At 38.8% G+C, this 22,073-nt stretch overlaps 1 protein-coding gene across 14 annotated transcripts in view; it reads left to right on the top strand.

The window, feature by feature from the left end:
• PCNX1 (pecanex 1) overlaps positions 1-22,073 on the top strand; it is an 89,937-nt gene that overhangs the window by 449 nt on the left and 67,415 nt on the right. For 13 of the 14 annotated variants that reach the window (XR_006165132.1, XR_006165131.1, XM_032984603.2 and 10 more), the window contains exons 2-6: positions 7,866-8,074; positions 14,086-14,191; positions 17,192-17,237; positions 18,132-18,221; positions 19,901-21,601. Coding sequence is in view for 12 of the 14 variants with exons in the window: in XM_032984603.2 (XP_032840494.2) it covers positions 7,866-8,074; positions 14,086-14,191; positions 17,192-17,237; positions 18,132-18,221; positions 19,901-21,601 (2,152 nt within the window). In the remaining 2 variants the exon portion in view is untranslated. Of the gene's footprint in view, positions 1-7,865; positions 8,075-9,856; positions 9,914-14,085; positions 14,192-17,191; positions 17,238-18,131; positions 18,222-19,900; positions 21,602-22,073 lie in introns of those variants that run through there. The other variant, XM_032984598.2, reaches the window with a different exon arrangement.

Raw genomic sequence — 22,073 nt, 5'->3', positions numbered from 1 at the left:
GGGCGGGAAGGGCCGCGGAGCCGCCGCAGACGCGCGCCCTCTGCCCGCCGCGCTGTCCCGGGCAGGGGAACCCCCCCGCCCCCCCGGGGCACGCCCGGGGGCTGCGGCGTGTCGGAAACCACCGACCTGTTACCGGGAAAAGGTTTTGTGTGTGTGTGGGGGGGGGGCGGGGGGGTTTCGATCGCTGGCACTTTGCCTTCGTTTTTCTGTTTGCTTTCCTTCGAAATTGGGCACAACTCTCCTAGCTTCCGCCGCAGCTCTACCGGTAGTCCGGGAAAACGTACAGATTATGTAGAAGCTGTCAGATTTGGCTAGTGTTTTTGCCTGGCAATTCTGTCGCTTTCTGTTGTGACTTTTGAGACTGGGGGAGGGATGTGCTTCGTGGTCCGTAACCTAGAAATTTATTTGGCCATAGTGTGGTGTATTGTGTGCTGGCTGGCACTGTATCCGGGCTGTGTGTTATTTACAAGAAGTTATTTAGGCTTTTTTGCCTGTGTCCAGTCTTAGTATACTTGGTTTGGGAGAATTCGTGTTGAATATAGCTTTGTATCCAGCATTTTAATCAAAGCTGTTAAAGTATTAACCTTTAAACCTAGAAACTTTTTTGACATTTGGACTTGGAAACAAGTATAGGAGGGGTATGATCAGTTATGAGAGAAGGGGGCAATTTCTTGTTGGCCATTGCTTTTTCTTTCTATTTAACTCGTGTGTAATTTATGAAATACTATTTCTCTTAAGATTTCTCAGAAAAGTGTGGTCATACTAGGTGTGTTCTGCCCAGTTTTGAGCGTATGAGGTAAAATGTAATTTTCAAGTTTGCCAGGTCTAGATGCTGTGACAACTAAAAGTAGAAACTGCCTTCTGAAAAAAATGTGAGTTAGTGAATGAAATGTTGGAGAAAAAACTCTATGTGAGTGCAGTTGCAGAGATTGAGAGCTCTGGGCTCAGGTATTTGCTTTGTTAAAAAACAATTTGTAAGATTGCCCTATGAGACACTTCATACTAAGAAATAGGTAATGTGGAAGAGGAGGTTACAGCCCTGTATGGTTAGTTTTTAATTTATATTACTGTGTCTTGGAAAAGGTAGCTCCAAGGCTTTTTGTTTGAAAACTTTAGACTGCTGGCAAGAAAACCACAGGCTGAGACAAGCTTCTTTTAAAACCAAAGTTAATGTGACAACAACTAGATAAAACTTTGAACTAAGCAGATCCTCCATGTAAAAGCTGTGAATCTGCTTCTACTTGGAGTTCCACTGAATATGGGAAGAAGAGAATCCTTTTGGTCGCAAATATAGCTTTTTTTTTTTTTTTGTAAGTACTGGTCTTTGTCCTTTGACAGAATAGTCTATTTAATTAGTATCTCCTTGCTGAGAAAGCTGTTCATAAAGGTGTGGTGAGCTGTATCTCTGCATGTGCAGATGAAGGGGGGCTGGTCTATAGTGTGCATAGGTCTTTTGACAACTGATGAGTCTGGACCAGCATTTGAGTCTCCTGCTGCACTTAAAGCAGCAATTAAGCTTCAGTTTCCCATACTATGGGGTAAACTTCAGTGTTGCTTGAACTTTTTTTCCTTTTCTGTGCAAAGGGAAAGGACGGTCAAAAGCAAGCTGCTTCGGGTTTTGTTGAGGTCACAGGGATTCTCTTGCTTCATAGCTCTGGACACGTTAAAGATGCCACAACAAGTGCCAGCTTCCCTGAGAATAAGTAGGGAGATTAGTCACAAGTTAAAGCAGATTGAATCATATTTGGCTGTTTTCCCTCTTTCCACCCTCTGCAGTTTAAGTGTTGTCTAGACATAAACTAAACAGCCAGAACCACGATGGTCATCTTAGCTCTTTAGCATCTCTTCAGCTCTTTTTCGGAATAAAAAGCAGTAAATGTTGCATTACTGTAGACCATACATAAATAAGCAGAACTTGCTTAAAAAGCCTTAGGTAATCGTAATCTGAATTCTGAGTGTGGCTCACTGCTGTGTAGGAGGGAGTTTCTAAGCTAGCTTCAAATGACTTGTTGCTGGCAGACAACCCTGTGTGTTTAAAAAAACAAGGTATGTAGAAAGACTTAGAATGCTGTCAGGTTTTATATTACTTAAAACTTCCTCACATAAAGATTTCCAAGATCATAGTGTTGCTTTGCATTGGGGCAGCAATAACTGCAGTTTTTCCTAAATTGTGCTGTAGCAACAAAGGTAAAAGGATCCCTCAAGAACTTCGCTTGTAGCTGGCTCTAAAGGCTGAATGCATTTTGCAGTAAACTAACCACTTTTTTCAAATGTTATTTAACCTCCAACGGGAATGGAACACTTAATCTCTTTTAGATATGGTAATTTAGGTGCTCTTATTGCTTAAAGAGTTGGTTTATTGCACCCAATGTTGCTAATCTTTTGTCTGTGCATTCCTTCTATTGATCCTGTATTTTCAGATTGGCATCTGGTAGTGGTTGTGGTCAGCAAGTAATACCATAAATCTGTGTGTTTCTTTGCCAGTGTTGTTAGGGTTGGTGCATTTAAGGCATGCTGCAAACCAACTGAAGAAATGAACAGTAGAATTCAGCTAGCTTTTCTTCCTTGGTCTCTCATCTGCCCTCTGAGTTTAAGCGCGTGAAAGCGAAGTCTGTACCCTATGTGACGGAGAAGAGAGAGGTATATATAAATGTATCTCTATTACAGATCCAGATACTTGTCTTTTTTTTTTTTTTTTTTGGTGTATTTATACACTTAACCTGTCCTTGTTGGAAGTATGGCAAAGAGTGTAGATAATGAAGGAATTGGGGTCTAGAGGAAGAGAAGTATCTGCCTGAGTGAAGCTGCTTGAGTCTATGCTGTTGGATCTGTGGTTTGGCAGCATGCATACAAAAATACTGCTTTCTAGACTAGTTAAATGTATCCTGTTTGGATATTTGTATTCAGTAACAGACTCAACTGTGCTTCTTGATCTGCATATCTGTCGTAAGAGCTGATCCCTGTTTTTACTTTAATCCAAAACTGAAGTTGTGAGAAGAAAATATGCTAAAATACAGGGAAACTGTACAACTAGGTTGTAAAATATAGTGGTAGAGTTGGAAAAAATACCCTAAATGCAGAGGCCAATGTTATGCATCATTGTTGCAAGGGGGAGGGGAAAAGAGAGGCTGCCAAAGCACTTCCCCTGGTCGGAATGCTGTTTCAGCCCCACCATGCGCGCAGGAGGGGGTGAAGTCTTGGCTCCGGCGCTCGGGGAACTTTGCCAGTGACTGAAGAGGAGCCAGGACTGTACCTTGCTTGGGGTGATGGGCTTGTATGTACCTACAGAACTTGTCTGTCAAAGTCAAGCTCATTTAGACAACAGTTCATTTAATAGGCACTTGATTTCCTGACTTCTGTACATAGTTATAGAAGTAGGTCATATAAATCCAGCTTCATGTGAAAGTCTTTTTCCAGTGAGGTGTCTGAAATAGGTGCTGTTTCTTAAACAGAGTTTAAGTGCTTGAAGCTGGATGTGTGATGAGAATCCCTGGTATCCCACATTGTCTAAGCCACATCTAGTTTCTTGGCTACTCAAGTTTCATTTGTACACCTTGAGGTTTTATTCAAAAACTAGATAACTTGTAACCAAACATGCTTCCTGATAACACCAGTTCTTAAGGGCTCTAGCTGTTCATAAACAAAAAATGGTGACAAAACTACATCTGCTGTTTCTTGATCTTTCCTCTTCTCCAGTATGTATGTTTCTATAAAATACTGGCCTCAAAATGCTTAAACTTGAAATAGTTTTACAAGACAACTGTAACTGCTTAATGAATGTTTGATTGATACCACTTTTACGTAAGGACTTGTAATCTGTTTTGGGTTGAGAGACTTTCCTATGAATGTTCTCAACAGGTAACACCTACACATCTCTTTTTGAAAAGAATCTGGAAACTTCACTGCATCTGTAGTATCTAGCTAAAGCTAGATTTGATTAGGTAAGATCCGTAGAGCCTTTACTTCTTCATAAGTATACAGCACAGCCAGTCATCAATGAAATTCCCTCTGGTTCCTGGCACCGAAGTATATGAAATGTTGAATCAAGATACAGTGACCTTTGTAGTTCAAATGGGAATATTTTAGTCTTGTAACTAGTGGTCTGAGGTTTCTTTTCTGTTCTGGGTTGACCACTGGAATCTAGGAGTGCTTATGGCGTCTTCTACCCACTCTTTCACAAAAGAGGTGCTGTGATCCAGCCAAGCTGACCTAACAGCCAGCAACTTTCTGAAGGCACAGTCATGCTCCTCAGCTGTGCTTTTGTACATTTTACTTTTGTTCATATGTATAGTATTGATTTCAGAAGTTGTCTTGAAGGATTTAAATTTGGAAAGTAACTCCTGAGGGAAAGGTGGTAGAAAATCAATGTCCTCCCCCTCCATCTCTGAGAGTACTCCTTAACTTCACTTTAAGGTTTAGGGAAGTACTTTTAGCTAGGAGTTTATCTAATGATTGGTTTGTTCAGCCATTAGATAACTATAGTTTTCAACAGAAGGTAATTAAAGCAGGCAGTTTTTGTACGGTCATGTCTAGCCCTTTCTTCTCCTACAAGAGCTTCGGTTGTGACTACTGCTGTTCCGTGTGTTTTCTTTTGGCGCTAATGGAAGTGACTGGAGATGTGCAGTTAAATGGGATGTTCTCTGAAACGCTGTTGCAGCTACAGACTTGTAGCCATCTGATGTCTGCTAACAAGCTCTAACCTGAGGTTTTTGATTTGTTGTGCCCAATAAAAATGCTTTTGTACTTGTGAAAAGAACTGAAATGAGATCCAGCTGCGAATTTGTAGGACTTAGATTTGTATTCCAGTCTTGAACATGTTATTGTATAGGATGCTCAGTTACTCTGGTGAGAGACCTATCTCTCCTTAAATGTGGTAAAATGTCAAGCACAGTTTAAATTACTAGTCTCACTTTAACTTGCCCTGGCTTGTGGAGAGAAGACCCCAAATGGAAGTTGAATGCTGCTAAGTTTGGCAAAGGAAAATAGAGAAGGCACCAGTGGTTTAGGTTAGGTTACAGTAACTCTTCCTCTTGAGACTGGATTGCAGATGAATTGCTGGTACGATGGGTAATACTGCTGTACCACAGCATGAAACTTAAAGTATGATCAAACAGCAGAGTATGCCAGACATGCTAAGATTTCTTCTATTCCCAGGGTATATGCCCTATTCAGAGTGGAGTAATTACTAATGAGTATGGGGAATAAAAAGTGAATTAACTTAGTTTTAGCTCTCTGCAATCCCGTGGAAACAGGATGTGAGGAAAAAGCACCCTTTTAATTCTTTATTGGGTTTGCTGCAAGTTACACGAGGTGTTTTGCTTTTTCCTGACTTGTTCTCAAAGCCTCCCTTTGCAGAACAGGATGTGTAGATTGAGCATTCCACAAGATAAACTGGATACCCTGTGTAACCTCACTGCTGATGGAATGGAGGGGAGAACTTGAAGAGCTTTCCAGACAGAAAAGTATAGGCATGTCTTTTATAGACTAACTCTAGCTTTTGTCATCTAGTGTTAAACTGTCTGTGTTGGTAATGGCTTCTGAACAGTAGGTACTTGTGAAGGAGAGGATAGTCGAAGTTGTGTTTGCAATTGGGTAGCAGACTGCTTAGCAGGTACAGGACCCTCACACATTTTGCCAGAGTTATCGGGCTTGCCCTTGCCTGCAGGGACCTAGCTGCCTCTGAAGCTCTGGAAAGTGGAAGCACATACTTCTTGAGGAAACGCTTGTAGCATTACTCCAGGGGATGTATGGAGGCCATTAGCATTGTTGTGGCTCCTGGTTGCTTACTGATGCTGTTTTTAAATAGTTTGGTTTCCTCTTTCTCCTCCTGAGGTGGTGCTTGGTAAGTGAATTTTCCTGTCCTTTAGGGTCTTGTCCAGCTCAGCATGCAAAATCTACATTAGCATACTTCAACTTAGTTTGCCTGCCCTACTTCAGATGTTATGTTAGGTGTTGACTTAACTTGTTTCAGAGGAAAAGGTAGGTTAAACTGGATCTATTTAAGAAAAGAATCCTAATAAGTAACCTGCCTCTTGATTGATTCCAGACTCAATTATTTATACTATTTCGGCTTTAGCAGTGTTATATTGATTATTTGTTTTTGCTTACTGCCAGAAAGCAAGCAGCCACATTAAGGATTGTTTTTGTTCCGAAGTCAACAGTCAATACAATATTTAAAAATATTTATTCTTTTATGTCCCTTGATAGTACAATATTTTGTATTTGGATATATCTTCAAACACTGTTTTTGCTAAACCCATGGTTTAAATTACGTGACAAGCACTGCCAGCTCTTCTAGGACTAATAAGATCTTAAATATGTAGAAATATTAATGTTGTAATTGGATCTCTTAAATGACTAAAATTAGCTTTATGTGAAGAATAGAGAGGGCCCTCTGTCTTATTCTCAGATCATGTTTCCTTTCTGATTCTGCAAGATGAGCATTGTGCTTTGAACACCATAGAGGCTCTTGCGATGGTCTGTATGGGGAGGGGGGAGACTAGGTGTACAAAATAAGCTGGAATTCTCCTTAGTCTAAGTGGTCTAAAAAGACAGTTGATTTGTTCTTCTCATCTACTAAATTGATGTTTTGTGCTGGGTAACAAATGCTGTTTAGTTCTGATTGTCATATGTGTCTGTGTGTGTGTATATATATGGCTGTTGGAATTTTATATCAAACTATACTATCAGTGGGTTAAAGGATAGTGATGCAGCATAATACTTGAGAACACTAACTCTTGTTGCTTTTTTTAAGGGAAGTGGTCTGTTTGTGGATGAAGACGAATAGTTAGTATCTTACCTTGTTTAGTGACTACCTAGGAAAATGGCAAAATTATACATATTAATAAAATGTGAATTAGAAGGATGAAAGCCTTGAAGTGAAATATAAAGTTTAACTAGTATTCCGAACATTTCTTTTAAATAGCTACTAGGCTGCACTTAATATCTGTTGCTGAAGTGATTGATCTGTAAAAGCCTCATGGGTATCAGCTAAAGTTGCATGAGAAGTTATAAGTCTGAGTGGAATTTAAAACATTGAATTCAGGACTGAAGTTTTTCATGTGATTTCTGGACATGTTTGACACAGATGACAAATTCTCCTTAGAACATCTGCTCTGGCTGCCTTTCCATGTGCATGTAATGGTCTAGCACAAATAATCTTTGCAACATGTGGTCTTGCAGGTTATTGTGGACTCTGCTCCAGTGTGAGAGCCAGAAATGTAAACAACCTTTTTTTTTGGTATGCAAGTAGGGAAGAGTTTGGCTTTTGTGACTGATCAGTATCTTGTCATTCAAAAGTAGCTGTTAGATGCCTTGACTTGACAGCTTCCATGTTGGGTAGATGAGCAGGTTTTCTCCCATCTACCATGCTGTCAAACTCGAGTCAGTTTTTCCAGATGGACTTGGTGTTGTGTACTAGTCCTGAAATAAGGTCATACACTGTGCTTGGTTTAGTTTTCAGGTTGCTTAAAATATTCCCATCTTTTTTATCCATAGCAACTTAACAAAAATTTTGTGTGTGACACGCAAAATCATGCTAGCTCTAGGTTTCCTAGTCTAGATCTTGCATTCTGATAGCCTGGAAAAGGAGAACAAGAACTGAATTTGGTTCTCAGGCTCCAGTGATAGTTCTACTTAGCATGCTGCTGCAGTGCTTTGCTATCTTGTAGTCCAATTGTTCCTTTTTTCTATGTTGCCAGACTTCCACACAAAGTTTCACTGTAGGGGATGTGTGTTTAACCTTCATTTTCAGAATGATCAATATTTTCTGCATGAAAGAAACTGTTTGAACTCTAGATGGCTTTATGTATTCTTTGGACATTTGACCTTGTGTTCATTAACTCTTTCTTACTTTTTTTTGAAAGGCTCTTCCTTCTTCCATGATGATAGTAGCTGTCTACTGCCCGGTGATAGCAGCTCTCTTTATCGTTTTGAAGATGGTGAATTACCGTTTGCACAGGGCACTGGATGAGGGAGAAATTGTGGAGAGGAATGCCAGTGAGCATATGGACAGAGGTGCAAAACCAGAACAAAGCAGTGTTTCAGCCAAGAGGAAAGACAGCAATGGACCCAGGTAAGGTGTCTACTGGTGTTTGTGTACTGTTTCAAATGATAAACAGTCTTGTCTTCATCAGATGTGTAACTGGAATGGTGCTTGAAATAAACAGTGAAGAATATAGATGCAGACCTCTGTTGTGCTGAAAGACTGTTCCAGTCTGGTCTTTAAAAGCAGACTTACTTATGTATTGGTTTGAAATGATGGATTCATGTTAATTTCCTGGTTCCTCCCCCAGTGGAGTTCCAGAACAATATTGAAAATGCTGGAAGCACTGAAACAATAGCATGGAAAATGTGTGCTGATTAGGTCACTAAATACTTAATGAACACAACCAGTACAAGTAGTCTTATTTCAGCAGTAGACTTAGTCTTAAAAAGTCAGCTGTCAAAGACCACATTCTACATGCTAAGTCTTTTACCACTAAAAGGAGAGTTTGCCCCCCCCCCCAAAAGATAGTTTTGCAAAAGCAGGAGTCAAATACAATGCTTGACTCTAGTCATAGTCTTACTTCAGGAGAACACTGTTCTGTGACTTTGGAAATTCTGGGATTGCTCAGCTCAGTAATGAAAGTGATGATTCTGAAGTACTGTCAATAGGAGGTGATTCAGTTCCACAGATCTCCTTTGCTGTCACTAGCATAAAAAACCCTAGAGGTTTTCCTCCTCTGACCAGACTATTTGGAGAAAGAGCAAAAGATGACTAATCAACAGGGCCAGCCTAACCAGTCTGGTCAGGCTGTGGATGTGATACCAGCTCTATTATCAGAGCCTCTGCCTGGCTCCAGATAATGGAGGCCCTCTTAAGAGTTAGACTGGATGAAATTAATCAACTATGAATTGTTAGATTTTACAGAAGACACTTCTCTTGGCTGTGAGTTTCTGGTACTGGTAGCCATGAAGAATTTTTGAAGGGAGGCAATTAATATGCTGTCCTGACTTAAAACGTTGTGTGTGTCTTACTAAAAAAAAGAACCCAAACTGAAACTTTTACATGGACACACGTGCTGTAAGGAAACGTAGTTGAAAGAAGCCTCTTAAGTCTGTTTATCAGGATGCTAAAAGAAAGGAAGTGTTAAAGTGATGCTCTTTAAAATGCTCAGCCTGGAAGTAAAAGGACTTCATTGTGCATATTGGGTAGCTTCTCCTGAGATAGGTCTTAAGTTCTTCTATATCTGCTCTCAGCTCAGGTATTGTTAGTAAAAACAGTGTCTTAGATTCCTTTAAAGTTGATATACAGTACCTTCTCGTATCAATCTTTTATAACCTTGACCCTTTTTCCGTGTCGTGTTTGGTAACTGAACCTGCCGGTTTTAATTGTGATTCCTTTTAGATCACCATATACCTTACTAAAACTGTATTAAATGATTTTGGCAGAATGCTTGCCTACATGTATATTAATGCTTGTTCTGCTTAATAAAATTCATGGAAGTAAACTAGTGGTCTGTTCTGTTTCAATGCAAGCTTGCTAATGCCTGTTTTAGTTGTGATTCTTAGATATTTTGTTTTGGTTGGTTGGTTTTTTGTTTTTGTTTTTTTTTTTTTTTTTTTTTTAAGCCATGTAGCTTTTGCTTCCAAAACAGGGGCCAAGACTTGGCAAGGGACTTCTTTCTACTGGTATTGTGAATTACTTACGGATGTTTCAGAAGTCCTGTTTTCTCTAAGGAGCAGCTGATATGGGACAAGTTACTACCTTATAAACATTCGTGAGCTCAGAAGTAGAGGTTAGTTTGATGCTGTGTGTCCTGCTTGCCAACTGAAGTTTTATTAACTTTTATATGATCCTTGTTCCCACTTTCAGGTCTCTTAACTAGAACTGGGAACAAGGTCAATGCAGAAATTACGGAGTTACTTTTTGGTAAGTGGGATATACAGTATATACTAATCTTTACGTGGAAGCTTACAAGAACTCTGGGGTAACATTCAAACCAGTAGAGGGGATGTAGAGTGAGTGTTTAATATTAAGCTGTCACCTTAGTAAGCTAAATTGGAACACTAATTAAAAGAAAAAAACTGTTTCAGAAGAAAATGAGTATGTAAGGTTTTCTTTTTTTTTTTTTTTTTTCTCTAAACTCTGGTCCCCTAGCATAAGGTGGATATAGGGGAGATCTATTGATAGCTTAGGCTACAGCATGTGCTACCAAATAAATATATAGTATAGTGTGCAGAGCTGTCTTAGAGTTTTCACCCTGCCACACACACCCTCTCTGAGACCACTTTAGATATGAATACTAATATTTTTGAAGGATTAAGCAATAGTCTAGTTTCTGTTCAGAAGTTATGTTCAGGATTCTGTTTAGGTTCTGAGAACTGCTCTTCCTTTCTGAAGATGTTTATCTGTGAAGCAGTGCTTTAGGTATCAGACAAAAGTTATGTGCTGACATTTGTGGGTTTACATGAACTGCTCATTTATCTTCGGTTCACGTTGGTTTGTGAGTAGGATCAAACTCTAAGGGTTTGTAATTATTTCATAAGATTTTGGCATGCTTAAATGCGGAACAACTTACTGCTCCCTAAGAAATACCTTGTTTATTTTTTTCTCGTACTCTTTATAAAGCTGAAATTCTTTAGTTTATATTTTTGAAAGAAGCTATTCTTAATTTAGAGATAGCAATGTGAGTTTTCTTCTGTAGCTTCTAGTCATATTGCTGCTTTCATACTTAAGGCTGTGACGTTAGTAATTCTTCTGTGAGTTTTCATGAAAACAAGCGATAGGGATACAGGCTCCTAATCTCATGTAAAAGGTAGAAGGAACAGTACAAGTGTTATCTTTGTTGGGTATCAGTGGACCCACATAGATACCTTAAAACACTTAAGTCAGTCTTGCTTTTGGGGATATGAATATGTCTTTTTTCTTGTGTTGGTGACAATTATGGTTTGAAGTATTGTAAAGGATTAACGTGGTGACACTGCTGTCCCTGATCTCCATCAGCATGGGGGAGCTGTAATCATGATGCTACATGAATTTCACATATACTTCTACAAAATAAAGCTGACAGCTGGAGAATGTTGCGTCTTTGAGTTATATGCAGTCTACTGAAACAAGTATGAGCAAGAGAAATGAAAAAAAAAAAAGTAAACTCTACAACTCTTGCCCTGCATTTGCTGTTTCTTCTCCTTGCAGTTTTCTGGGGCTGGCAGATGTGTTCTTGAGCTTGGGAGTTGTTTTGCCTGTTTGACTCTATAATTAGTGATTCAGGCTTTGAAGAAAACTTCTCTTAATACTTGAAATTGTCATGGTGTAGTATTTGCAGTATGTGTTGTGGTGGTTCTTTGTTTTGAGAGCAGCCTCCTGAATAGTTATTTTGCTATTTTAGTTAGAAATTAAAGACAGAAGAAGGTATTCAAAAGAAAAGAATAAAACACTTTGTCTACTTTGTCCTGACATCAAAATTGCTCATTCCCAATTTTCTCTGGAAGTTCTAGACTGAGTATCAGATTTCTTTAGTCAGTCAGCCTAGGTCAAGTTTTAAACTTCTAATTTCATGTAGACTTACAGCCTCTTCAGACTTTTGGTTTGTCTCTGATGTGCTAATGTAATATAGCTGCAGACAGTAATTTTAGATAGCAGAGCTACTAATAAAAATTAGAAATACTAGTTTTAATTGGTTTTGCATAGTCTCTGCCTCTTCCACAGCAAACTCCATTGCAGATGGCTGGACATAATTAATTCAGTCTTCGCAATTTGTATAGTAACTTCAGTTGTTTTGCTTGCAAATCGGGAAGCGTAGCACTTGCTCTAAGGTATGAAGTCAGCAAACTGAAAGAAACTGGTTGTAGAGCTTAATAGCAGAAAGGAACGGCCACAACACTAGCAGAAAACAGCTCCTAAGGGATTCTACATGCAGTTGTAGTCCAGATCCTCATGCATACAATGATTAATCCTAGAAATCTGTACTTCCTGCTTGTTCCTGCAGACTTTATTTGCTGCTGTTTGTTACTAGCTTCTGTTAGTCCATTAGTTTGTGTGTGCTGTCACAGAATATAGCAGCTCTTAGAGTGGTGGTGTTGGGTTTTATTGTTGCTTATGTTGCTATCTGTTGGTTCGCTTTTAGACAAAGTCAGCTCCATCTTCCACCGTGGCTAACTACCCAGTTCTATGCATGAGATTTTATTTGCATTGGCTTATTTTCTACTTCATGGGACATTCTTTAATCATATGCAGTGTTTCTCAATGAGTTATTCAAAGAGGAAAGGAATTTTGTCTTTGTGAAAAGCATTCTTTGTTATATCTTCAGTTGTTATCATAATGTGTGCTGAAGTGAGAGTTTTTCAGGTAAGTATTTAACTTTATTTTTTGTCCTTATGTGTTCTTAAAATGCTTACATAAGGAATACTTTGTTTGGCTAAAGCTGGTGGAAATTATTGAAGCTGATTTTTATTTTTTTCTTCTCCTTACCTGATTCTGCCTTACAATTGATATTATCATGTCAGAGAAGGATCTGTAAACAGCCATCAATAAGAGCATGCTTATATGTCACTGCCGTACCAAAATGGTGGCTTTTCACTTCTTTTTTCCATTTGCTGGAGTTGGACCATAAGTGTTTTGCTAACTCATGACTGATTTGTCTCTTAAGTTAGCTTACTTTTACTGAAGTAATATTCTTAACTTTAAACTGTCTTTTTTTGTCATCTCTTTGATGTAGGACAGTTCAGGGGCCTCTTAAGATCTAGAATGGTTCCTAAGGCTGTACCTTTACACGTCTCTGAGATGACAAGAGCTTGAAATGTTATGCTGCAGAATGAATGATGTTTCAGGTCCTTTAGTCTACAGGCAGTTTGTTTATAATATCCTAGATCAATGTTCATATATTACAAACATTATTAGGTGCTGGTCTTATTGCCTGAGACTTTTCTGTGAGACTAGCTGTCTTAAGTCCTGCAGTGCTTCTGTCCATTTCTGTCCTGTTCTCCAGAGGGGCTTCATCTTCAGTTCGTTTAGTCCAGCTGGAGAAGGGTTGTGCCTGTGATCTTTCTTCAGCAAAATGTTGAAGTGGGCTTGCCACAGCTCTGAATCATTGGTTGTTGCGAGACAGTTGTTGATCTTTGGGAAGGAGCAGAGAGAGGGTCAGTGTCAAATTACACTGCAGTCACTTCTGTTCAGAAGTCTCCTGGGTCAAGATGGTTGGAGAGAACTGTACTGGGAGAGGAGAAAGGATGCCTCCACTTCTCCATCATAGCAATGAACAAACAGTTCTAGGTTGGATCTCTTGAGTTGTAGTCCCAAACTCATTTCACATCCTGTTGTCTTAACGGACAGGTCCAGCTTGCTTTTGTTTCATAATTATCTGCCTTTGACAAGCTGAATTATGTTGAATTATAACTTGATGTTGATCTAGAAAATACTTTCAAACCAATACTTAATAATCTTGAAAGGGTGAAAGCACTAGGACATAATAATATATATATTGTAGCTCAAAATACTTCTTGGCAAGGCCTGTAAATTATCTGATGGGAAGTGATTTTCTGGCAGAAAGAATTGGTTTGCATCTCTGTGGGAGAGATACCATGTCCCTCTAGGTCTCTGCCTTTTCAGTAACTTTTACAGACAGTGTGTGGCTTTCTTGGTTAACCCATCCTTAGTCTTGCTCCTAGATCCAGGCTAAGGGAAAGATCTGTAGTCCTTTCCCTGCTCTTTGAAAGAGTTCTATTTAGTACTTTCTGTTGATTATGGTTGAACAGATGAACTGAAAGTTACATGTGTGTGCATACACAGAGAATTTCATATGTCAGCATTTCGGAATGCCTTGTAGCTCCTAAGTCTTCAGGGTTTGTGTTGGCTGGTGACAGTGGGCTTTACAAAGCAGCAGCTCCTGTGACAGTATATAGGGTGCTCCAGCTCCAGCTGAGATTCCTGTGTCACATGGACAGTATTAATCTGAGATACTGGGATATACTTGAGCCCCTGATACTTGAAAAGGGAAAAACTGTTTTGAATCTGAGCTCAGTGTAGACAGACAAACTTCTGTTTAACTGGTAGGTTAATATTTTGGTTTGTTTTGTTTCTGTTGTTTTTTATGTTTCTCTCAGTGACCCTGGTGGAGGGATTGAGATGTCAGAGTTCATACGAGAAGCAACGCCTCCTGTTGGATGCAGTTCACGCAATTCTTATGCTGGGGTGGATCCAAACAACCAGGTAAGAATTAAGCTACTGCAGTTGTTGCTTCAATAGTGCTGGCTTTGCAGTCTGTAGAGTAATCTTTGCTGATTTTTTTTTTCTTATTATTTTACTATTTTTTTATTGTATTAGGATAAACAACTTACCTTTCTCTGCTTCTTAACTGCTTTATTAGGGTGGCATTGCACTCTCCTTGCTGCATAGCTCTTGCTCCTCCCATCCTGTCTTCACTTTAGGAATGTTTGAATTTTTAGGCAACCTACTGTCCCATCAGAAAGTATTCCCTGTTGCTTAATTTGTTGTCTTCTGATTTAGTAAATCAAAGTGGCTCAGAGCATGGTCAGATAAATACTAAGACCCACTGTGATGGACTTCTCTCTTCCTTTTGGTATGAGTGAGCCATTGGACAGCTGAAGTTATAACTTCATCCTTATGTTCTAACTTTGTTTTCTTCCCTTACTTCTATTTGATCTGTCATATAGATGCTTAACTGGCAAACTTCAGTTGTCCTGAATTTGAGGAGGCTTCTGTTCAATCTTAGAACATACTTGCTGATGATTATATTTTACAATGCTAAATGGCTTTCTGAAAGTTACAGTTCAGACTGCAGTCAAAAACATTAATTTGCTAAAGTACAAAGGAAGGCAAACTGGTAGAAATGGAAAGATTAAAACTGTTTATTTTTGGATGACCTCAGCAAAATCTTCACTATTTTGACCTAATAAATAGGGGCTGCTGGGCACCGAAGGCAAGTGCTAAAGAACTTGGCTTTATTAGATTTTAATGCAACTTCTGGTTGCATTGTAATTTTACTGGGGAAGTTGTTCTATTTCCTTACTATGTCTGCGAGATTTCAGTGCTGCATGTGCTGTTCTGTTTGGCTTGTGACATTTAGCCAGTTGTGGCATCTTTTACCAACTCCTGATGAGGACAAGTAGATTGAGTAGCCATACTGTATGGTTATGTTGACAAAGAGCAATGCAGCATAATATTAAAGATACAGAAGCTATTTTTAAATGATGTGGAAATCCTTGTTATTGTATTACAATATCAAGTTCTTCTAATTAGCTCTCTGAGCAAGCAGTATATGATGTACTGCAGTGTTATGCTGATGTTGCTGCTTTATCTGAATAATGCTCTGTTACACAGCGTAAATACTGTAAGAGATTTTCTTCTTTGAAAAGAGTAGGTATTTGGTAGTGTTCAAAGGAATAGGAAGCAATGGTCCATGTAGGAAGACCGAACTAGGCTGAGGATCATGTTTTTTGAACTGGTCTGGAAAAAAAATATTCCAAACATAACAGTTTTAATGTTAAAGCATGTAAAGAAGCTCTTGTGTTTTTTCCTGTGTGCTTTAAAGCTGACACTATAATACACAGTTAAACCTACTGTGAAAGGTAGTATAGTGTTGAAAATGTGTTTAGGCTGATAAAATTAGTGCTCACTAGTCCCCTTTAATTGAATTTGCAGCATCAAAAGGGTGTCTGAACAGTAAGCATCTGAGTTCTGTTCATATTTTTGTGTGAAACAGCTTCCCTATACAGATGCATTTGCATGCAGCTACAGCATTCAGTAAGGCATGTTACTGAAGGGGAAAAAAAGGTTGAAACATGACAAAATTGCTAACTAAAAGTGTACATGACAGTGTAGTAAAGAAAATGTGTTAAACAAGCTGCGGCTGCTTTTTTTTGCATTACATATAGAAAAGCCATTGTTCTGTAGCATTACTGAATAAAATCTGCACACATCTTCAGATTACCTTAAATTTGCTTTGCTTACAGAGAAGAATTAGTAGAATTATGCTCATAATAATTTGAACTAGGGATTTTTGAAAAACAGCATCCCAGTAAGTATACAGTGAAGTCAAATTGCCATCATTTTTGTGTTTTAGGTTCAGATTTTGCCGTTGAGTGCTTTTCTCCTGTCTTGTTTCCGAGTGGTTTAATTGACACATGCATTTTTTGCATGCTAGTCAAAGCTCTTTGGGAGAGGTGTTGTTGGAAATATTATTGAAGGAAAGACCAAAATCTTTTTAGCACCTCTGCAAAATAATCTGCTACATAGAGGACCTATGTAAAAAGACAGACTGCAAAGCTAAATGGCTAGCTTGTTTATATGTGAGGAAGTACATGCCTGCTGGTTGGCTATTTGACGTGGCTGAAAAGCAGATACTATACATTTGAAATGTGATTCTTAACTAGTATCCAAGGATAGATCAAGGAATCTTGCCGTCTTCCACTAACCAGTTTACTTGCTTTGAGGTAACTGTAATCTGTGTACTCAAACTCTCATAAAAAAACTCTCCTGCATTTGCAGGAATGAGAGGAAGGAATAAGATACAGTAAAATGATTAGGTTAAATTGATTTAAGTTTATTCAGCTGCCAGGAGGGATCATCCTGCCATATCCCCTCATGATGCTGCTGTCACTTTCCGTGTACCAACAGCTGGGTTCTTGTGATTACCTGGTCATTGGATCAACTCTGACAGATCTGAAAACTAACCCTGCTAAAAATAGGTATCTTTTCCAATGGGAGCAGTTTCTGGATTTAGCTTGGTGTTTACTATGTTGAACAGATAAGTTTTATATTAACATGGTGTTTTCTTTAGGCATTTTAGGCAACCATGGTCACTGCATTAAACATTCAGCTTTACAACAGCAGTTATTCGTGTACCACCACACTAGTAGTTTGTTTCCACATTAAGTATTTTCAAGGAGGAATCCTAGGTTAGAAACTCTTTTTAAAATCAGCATAGTAAAATCTCCAAATGCGTTGGCTATAAAACAGAATAATGCAGTGTTATAGTTGGAAGCATAATTAGATGCCTTGTCATCTCTGTTTGCAGTGGAAACACTCTTGAGTCAGAAAGGATTTTGCAGCACTGTGCTGTTGGATGCTTTTGTGACTTTGAAAACCTCTCCTAGGTATATTGGCAAATGCATGCATTGCAGTAATAGTAAACAACAGTTGGGTAATTCCTGAAAATTTACGTCTTTCTACATAATTCCCTATTTCTAGGTTGGATCTGGGTTATCTCGTCTGGGAACAGCAGCAACCATCAAAGGTGAGATTTTGGCTACTTCTTAAAATCACCCTGCAGTAGTACTTCAAATCACTATTGTTTACGAAGTTGTTTCCAAATACTGTCTACCTTGTTCATCTTTAGAACTTTTTTTGTGAACTATGTACAGCATTTACTATTTGGAAGAAATCTTCCTTGGAGTTGCAAATTACGTGCCTAAAACACTAGGGCAGAATATTCTGGAATCCTGCTCTGTTTTCCATGTTACAACAGGTTTTTCTTTTGCTTGAAAATGCAGAGGCAAGGGGTTGGTTTGAGTGGACTTTTCCCTACTATTTTGTGTTGTGTGCAACCAGTTGCCCTTCTGGTATTGTATTTACAATGACTTGATTATTGCTAGTTGCTTGGTATCTAGTGAAAGTATCGTCCAGGACAGCCCTTGTGGACCCCTCTGAGATAAAAAGATAAATTATTTGTAATATGCAAAGCTGCTATCTTGTAAAGTTATTAAGCCAATAATAAGACAAAGGAAAACGAAATGTGAATTATTGTCACCTTCCTGATTTTTCCTTATCTCTCTTTACAAGTATTTTGTTACAATCTACCTCTCATTTTTATTGGCATCCAGGCAAAAAGGAATATTCAAATAGATATCTTTATTTTCACCGAGTTCTGTGTAAGATACTTTTTCAATTCTTCATCCAGATCTGTGTAGTTGAATGAAAACTTTCTTATATACATAATAAAAGAAACAGAGTAGACAATATTTATCTCTAAATATAAGAGAAATCTTGTATACTTGTAATTATTGTTATTTATCTTCAAATGAAGAAATAAAAGCAACAGTCTTTCATGACAGGTGATAAATCTGCAGTTTATGTTGATGTGTGTGGTAATACTTTGAGCACTAGTACTCTTCTTTCTTAAAATTTACAGGAGATACTGACACTGCCAAGACCTCTGATGATATCAGTTTAAGTCTTGGCCAGAGTTCTAGCCTATGTAAAGAAGGGAGTGAAGAACAAGGTAAAATTTCTTCTTCTGCATATTAAACATGGTATTTTGTTACCAAAGACCCTTTGCTTAACATGCTAAATAAATTCATGCAATTTGTTGATAGACTTTGAGAAAGGGTATCTTGAAGCTCTCAGTTTCCTTTTTTAATTATTCTGAGTTCCTGGGATGCATAGCTTGAATACTTTTAACTTTATTCTTTGGCTGCATGTTTCTTGTCCTGGCATCTTCCAGCAGGTAATAAATATTTATTGTCTCCTTACTGCTGAAAGATAGCCAGCTTACGTGTCTGTAGATGATCTGTCATACTGAAAGTGGCCTGGGTTTCATGGTCTTCATTCAAGACTAATTTGATTTGCTTTCCAGTACAGCCAAATGATTTTTTTTTTTTTTTTTTTTTTTTTAATCAGGCATGCTTTTCTGTAAAGTAGATAATCTCACGCAGAGTTCTGTGTTTTTGGAGCTACAGACTGCTTCTTATATGCAAGCTATCAGAGTTTTGTAATTGTTTTGTTTCTAGTATGTAAGGAAACTGTTAGCTTGTAATCTTCAGTTGTCCAATTTTGTTTCAGATCTCATTTTTCCTTTAGGTTTATTGCCAGGAAAAAGTCTGCTCAGACTAAAACACATAAAACTATAGGGAAATCTCTTGTTTACTGTATTTTAAGTATGTAGTGATTAGCAGGAAGTTAACTTCGGGAATACTGTGTTTCTTTTTGGACAGTCTAATCAGTCTAATGGGTTCTTTACAGTCAGTACTGTGTGATTCGGTGCAGGAAGTATGTTTAAAATAGAGGATTACAGGTGGCTGTGCTGTTGTAATAGGCATCAGGGTTCTACTGCTTTCAACTGAGTAATGGAACTATTTGTGAAGTCTCTTAAGTTACACATATGCAAATACACTCCACAAATTTAGTAATTGTCGTAACTTAACTTGGCCTCCAGATCTTCTATTTTTAGTGATAGTATCAAAAAGGAAAGTAGCCTGACTTTCAATATTGCCTGCAGGGGCGACACTTTTATAAGAGAGCATTTCTGATGGGTAACAGAAACAATTGTTCTGACCAAGATCTAACAGCAAATCCTTATGATTTTCTTTAACAACACCAGTTTTAGAGGTAGTAAAGCTCAGTAACTTCATGGGGAGTTTCATTGTAGTATCAACCTACTTGTGATAGTGCCTGAATCCTTGCTAACTGTGAGCTTACTTGGTATCTAGTAGGAAATGTGTTTTTTCTTGTTTATTTTGTGTCTTGAATGTTAATGGGTTTACTCTGTTTTCTTTAACAATTTTTAAGTTTATATGAAACAGTTTACTGCAAGTAGGAAATAAAACAAAAGGCAAGGTACCCTATTATAATTAAGGAACTTTGTACATAAAAACATGGTCTGAGACACTTGAACAATAGAGGAGGCTGGGGACTTGTCAGAATAGTGTTATTTTTATTAGCTACTAAGATTAATCAGGTGTTGATAGTTTCTCTTTTATTAAAAAAAAAAAGTGTCAGGTTTGCGCAGATGCTCAGAAAGCTCTTAAATGATAATGTACTTGCACTTTAAATGACATAGTACTTGCAAATGGATTTGTCAGTTTATTTACTTTATCTGACATAAACAAGCAGTTGTAAAGCAGATTGTATAACTTACATGAACATCCTACATGAATATTTTTTAAATATGTACTTACACAGATTTGGCAACTGATCGGAAGCTTTTTCGTCTGGTGTCGAATGATTCCTTTGTCTCCATCCAACCTTCATTATCCTCTGGACAGGATTTGCCAAGAGACAACAGTGACAAAGTGTGCCTCTCGAACAACCAGCTTGTGGACCAGTCTAAAACCAGCGCATGTGACACGGAAGTAGCTTCGCTTGTAACTCTGCATTCTCACTCCTATAGGAAGGATCATAGACCACGAGGTGTACCAAGGACTTCTAGCTCTGCTGTCGCTTTTCCAGATGCTTCACTAAATGACTTCCCTCTCTATCAGCAAAAACGAGGACTAGATCCTGTCAGTGAGTTAGAAGCTTCCAAGCCCCCTTCTGGATCCAGAGAGTCCTTGGCTGAGAACTCTTGCATTTCAGGAGTTTTTCAATTAGATGACATTCTGAAAAGTAGCAGCCCTCAACCATTGGTTAAGAGTGGGAAGAGCAAATCCTTGAAAGCAGACAAAAGTGTGGACAGTCTGAGAAGCCTGAGTACTAGAAGCAGTGGTTCAACAGAAAGCTACTGCAGTGGGACTGATCGCGACACTAACAGTACCATCAGTAGCTATAAAAGTGAACATACCAGCTCAACGCATATAGAAAGTGTGTTGTCTGAGCACGAGGAGGAGTCTCCTAGAGAAGAAAAAAAGGATGATAAGAAAAAGGACTGTGGTGTTGACTCAGAGGATGACAGTAGCTCTACTACTGACAAAAGGACTAGTAGCGAAAGGACTGCTGTGGAAGTGAGCACCAACAGTGGTGTTCAAGAGGTAAAGGGTTCTAACGTGTCTGACGAGATGCACAGTCAGAAAGGTCTTGGTGCCTCTGCTTCAGAAGAGGCCAATAAGAACCCACATGCCAATGAATTGACTACGCAAGCTGACAGGCCGCCTGGGAAGGCTGCTGAACAAAGAGATGAGCAGAGTGAGAAACTAGCTGTGCTAGTCGACTCAAGAGCTCCTAAAGAAACGAGTGGAAAACAAAAAGAAGGAGATGTTCGACCAAAATCCTCTAGTTTAATACATCGAACAGCCTCTACCCACAAGACCAGTCGGAGAAGGACAGGAAAAAAGCGGGCTAGTAGTTTTGATTCAAGTCGGCACAGGGAATATGTTTCCTTCCGAGGTGTATCTGGTACTAAACCTCACAGTGCTGTGTTTTGTCACGATGAGGACTCCAGTGATCAAAGTGACTTGAGCAGGACATCAAGTATGCAGTCAGCTCACCAGTTCAGCAGTGATAGCTCTTCCAGCACCACTTCCCATTCATGCCAGTCTCCTGAGGGAAAGTACAGTGCTTTAAAGACCAAATACGTTTCTAAAGAACGTGGGGGCGCAGACCCTGAAAATGCTCACAAAACCCACGTAAGCTCTGAAGGAATTAGCAAAAAACGATCTACACGTCGGACTTCTAGCACAAACAGTGCCAAGAATCGTGCCAGAGTGTTAAGCCTGGACAGTGGTACTGTAGCTTGTTTGAATGACCCAAATAGTTTAATGGCACCAGGTAACATAAAACAGTTAACCACTTCAAAATCTGATTTGGAAGCCAAAGAAGGAGAGGTGCTAGATGAGCTATCTCTGTTGGGAAGGGCTTCACACTTAGAGTCAGTCACTCGTTCTAGGAATAGCTTACCAAGCCAGGCTACATTCCCTGAAGGGGAAGAGCAAGAATCAGCAAGTGGAGGTAAGTAAATAACCAACCAGAAGTATCTTGCTGTATTTTGTTAATGAGTCTGGTATCTGTGACTTAAGTTACAACTGTACTTAAATGTCTTCCTGTTTCTTCATTCATTCTTCATGACAGAGCATATCCTTCATAATCTCTTGGAAGATCTACAGAAATGGGAGTTGAATTCAATCAAATGTTATGAAATCTATAGGTAGAGTTGTTACGGGTTTGTAACTGGCTGTCTTTGTTAACCAGAGCTGTATCTTAAAATTATTTGTGATCAGATCAGACCTGCTCCATTGTATTACTCAAGCTTCAAATTAGGTGTATTATTTTAAAAGTTAGCAATGAGAGAGACTATTTTTGTCTTTGAAAAATTGTGCAGTTTAGAAAATTGGAAACATGGAAGTGATTATAGTTACTGCTGCCTCTTAAATGAACTGTCTGGCATGGCTTGAGGTGGTATAAAAAACCCCCCAAACAACCT

This window comes from Tyto alba, unplaced genomic scaffold (genome assembly GCF_018691265.1).
Source record: "Tyto alba isolate M040663 unplaced genomic scaffold, T.alba_DEE_v4.0 Super-Scaffold_18, whole genome shotgun sequence".
Lineage (NCBI taxonomy): Eukaryota > Metazoa > Chordata > Aves > Strigiformes > Tytonidae > Tyto > Tyto alba.
Note: the sequence above shows the minus strand (reverse complement) of the source record. Positions and strands in the feature narration are given on the sequence as shown.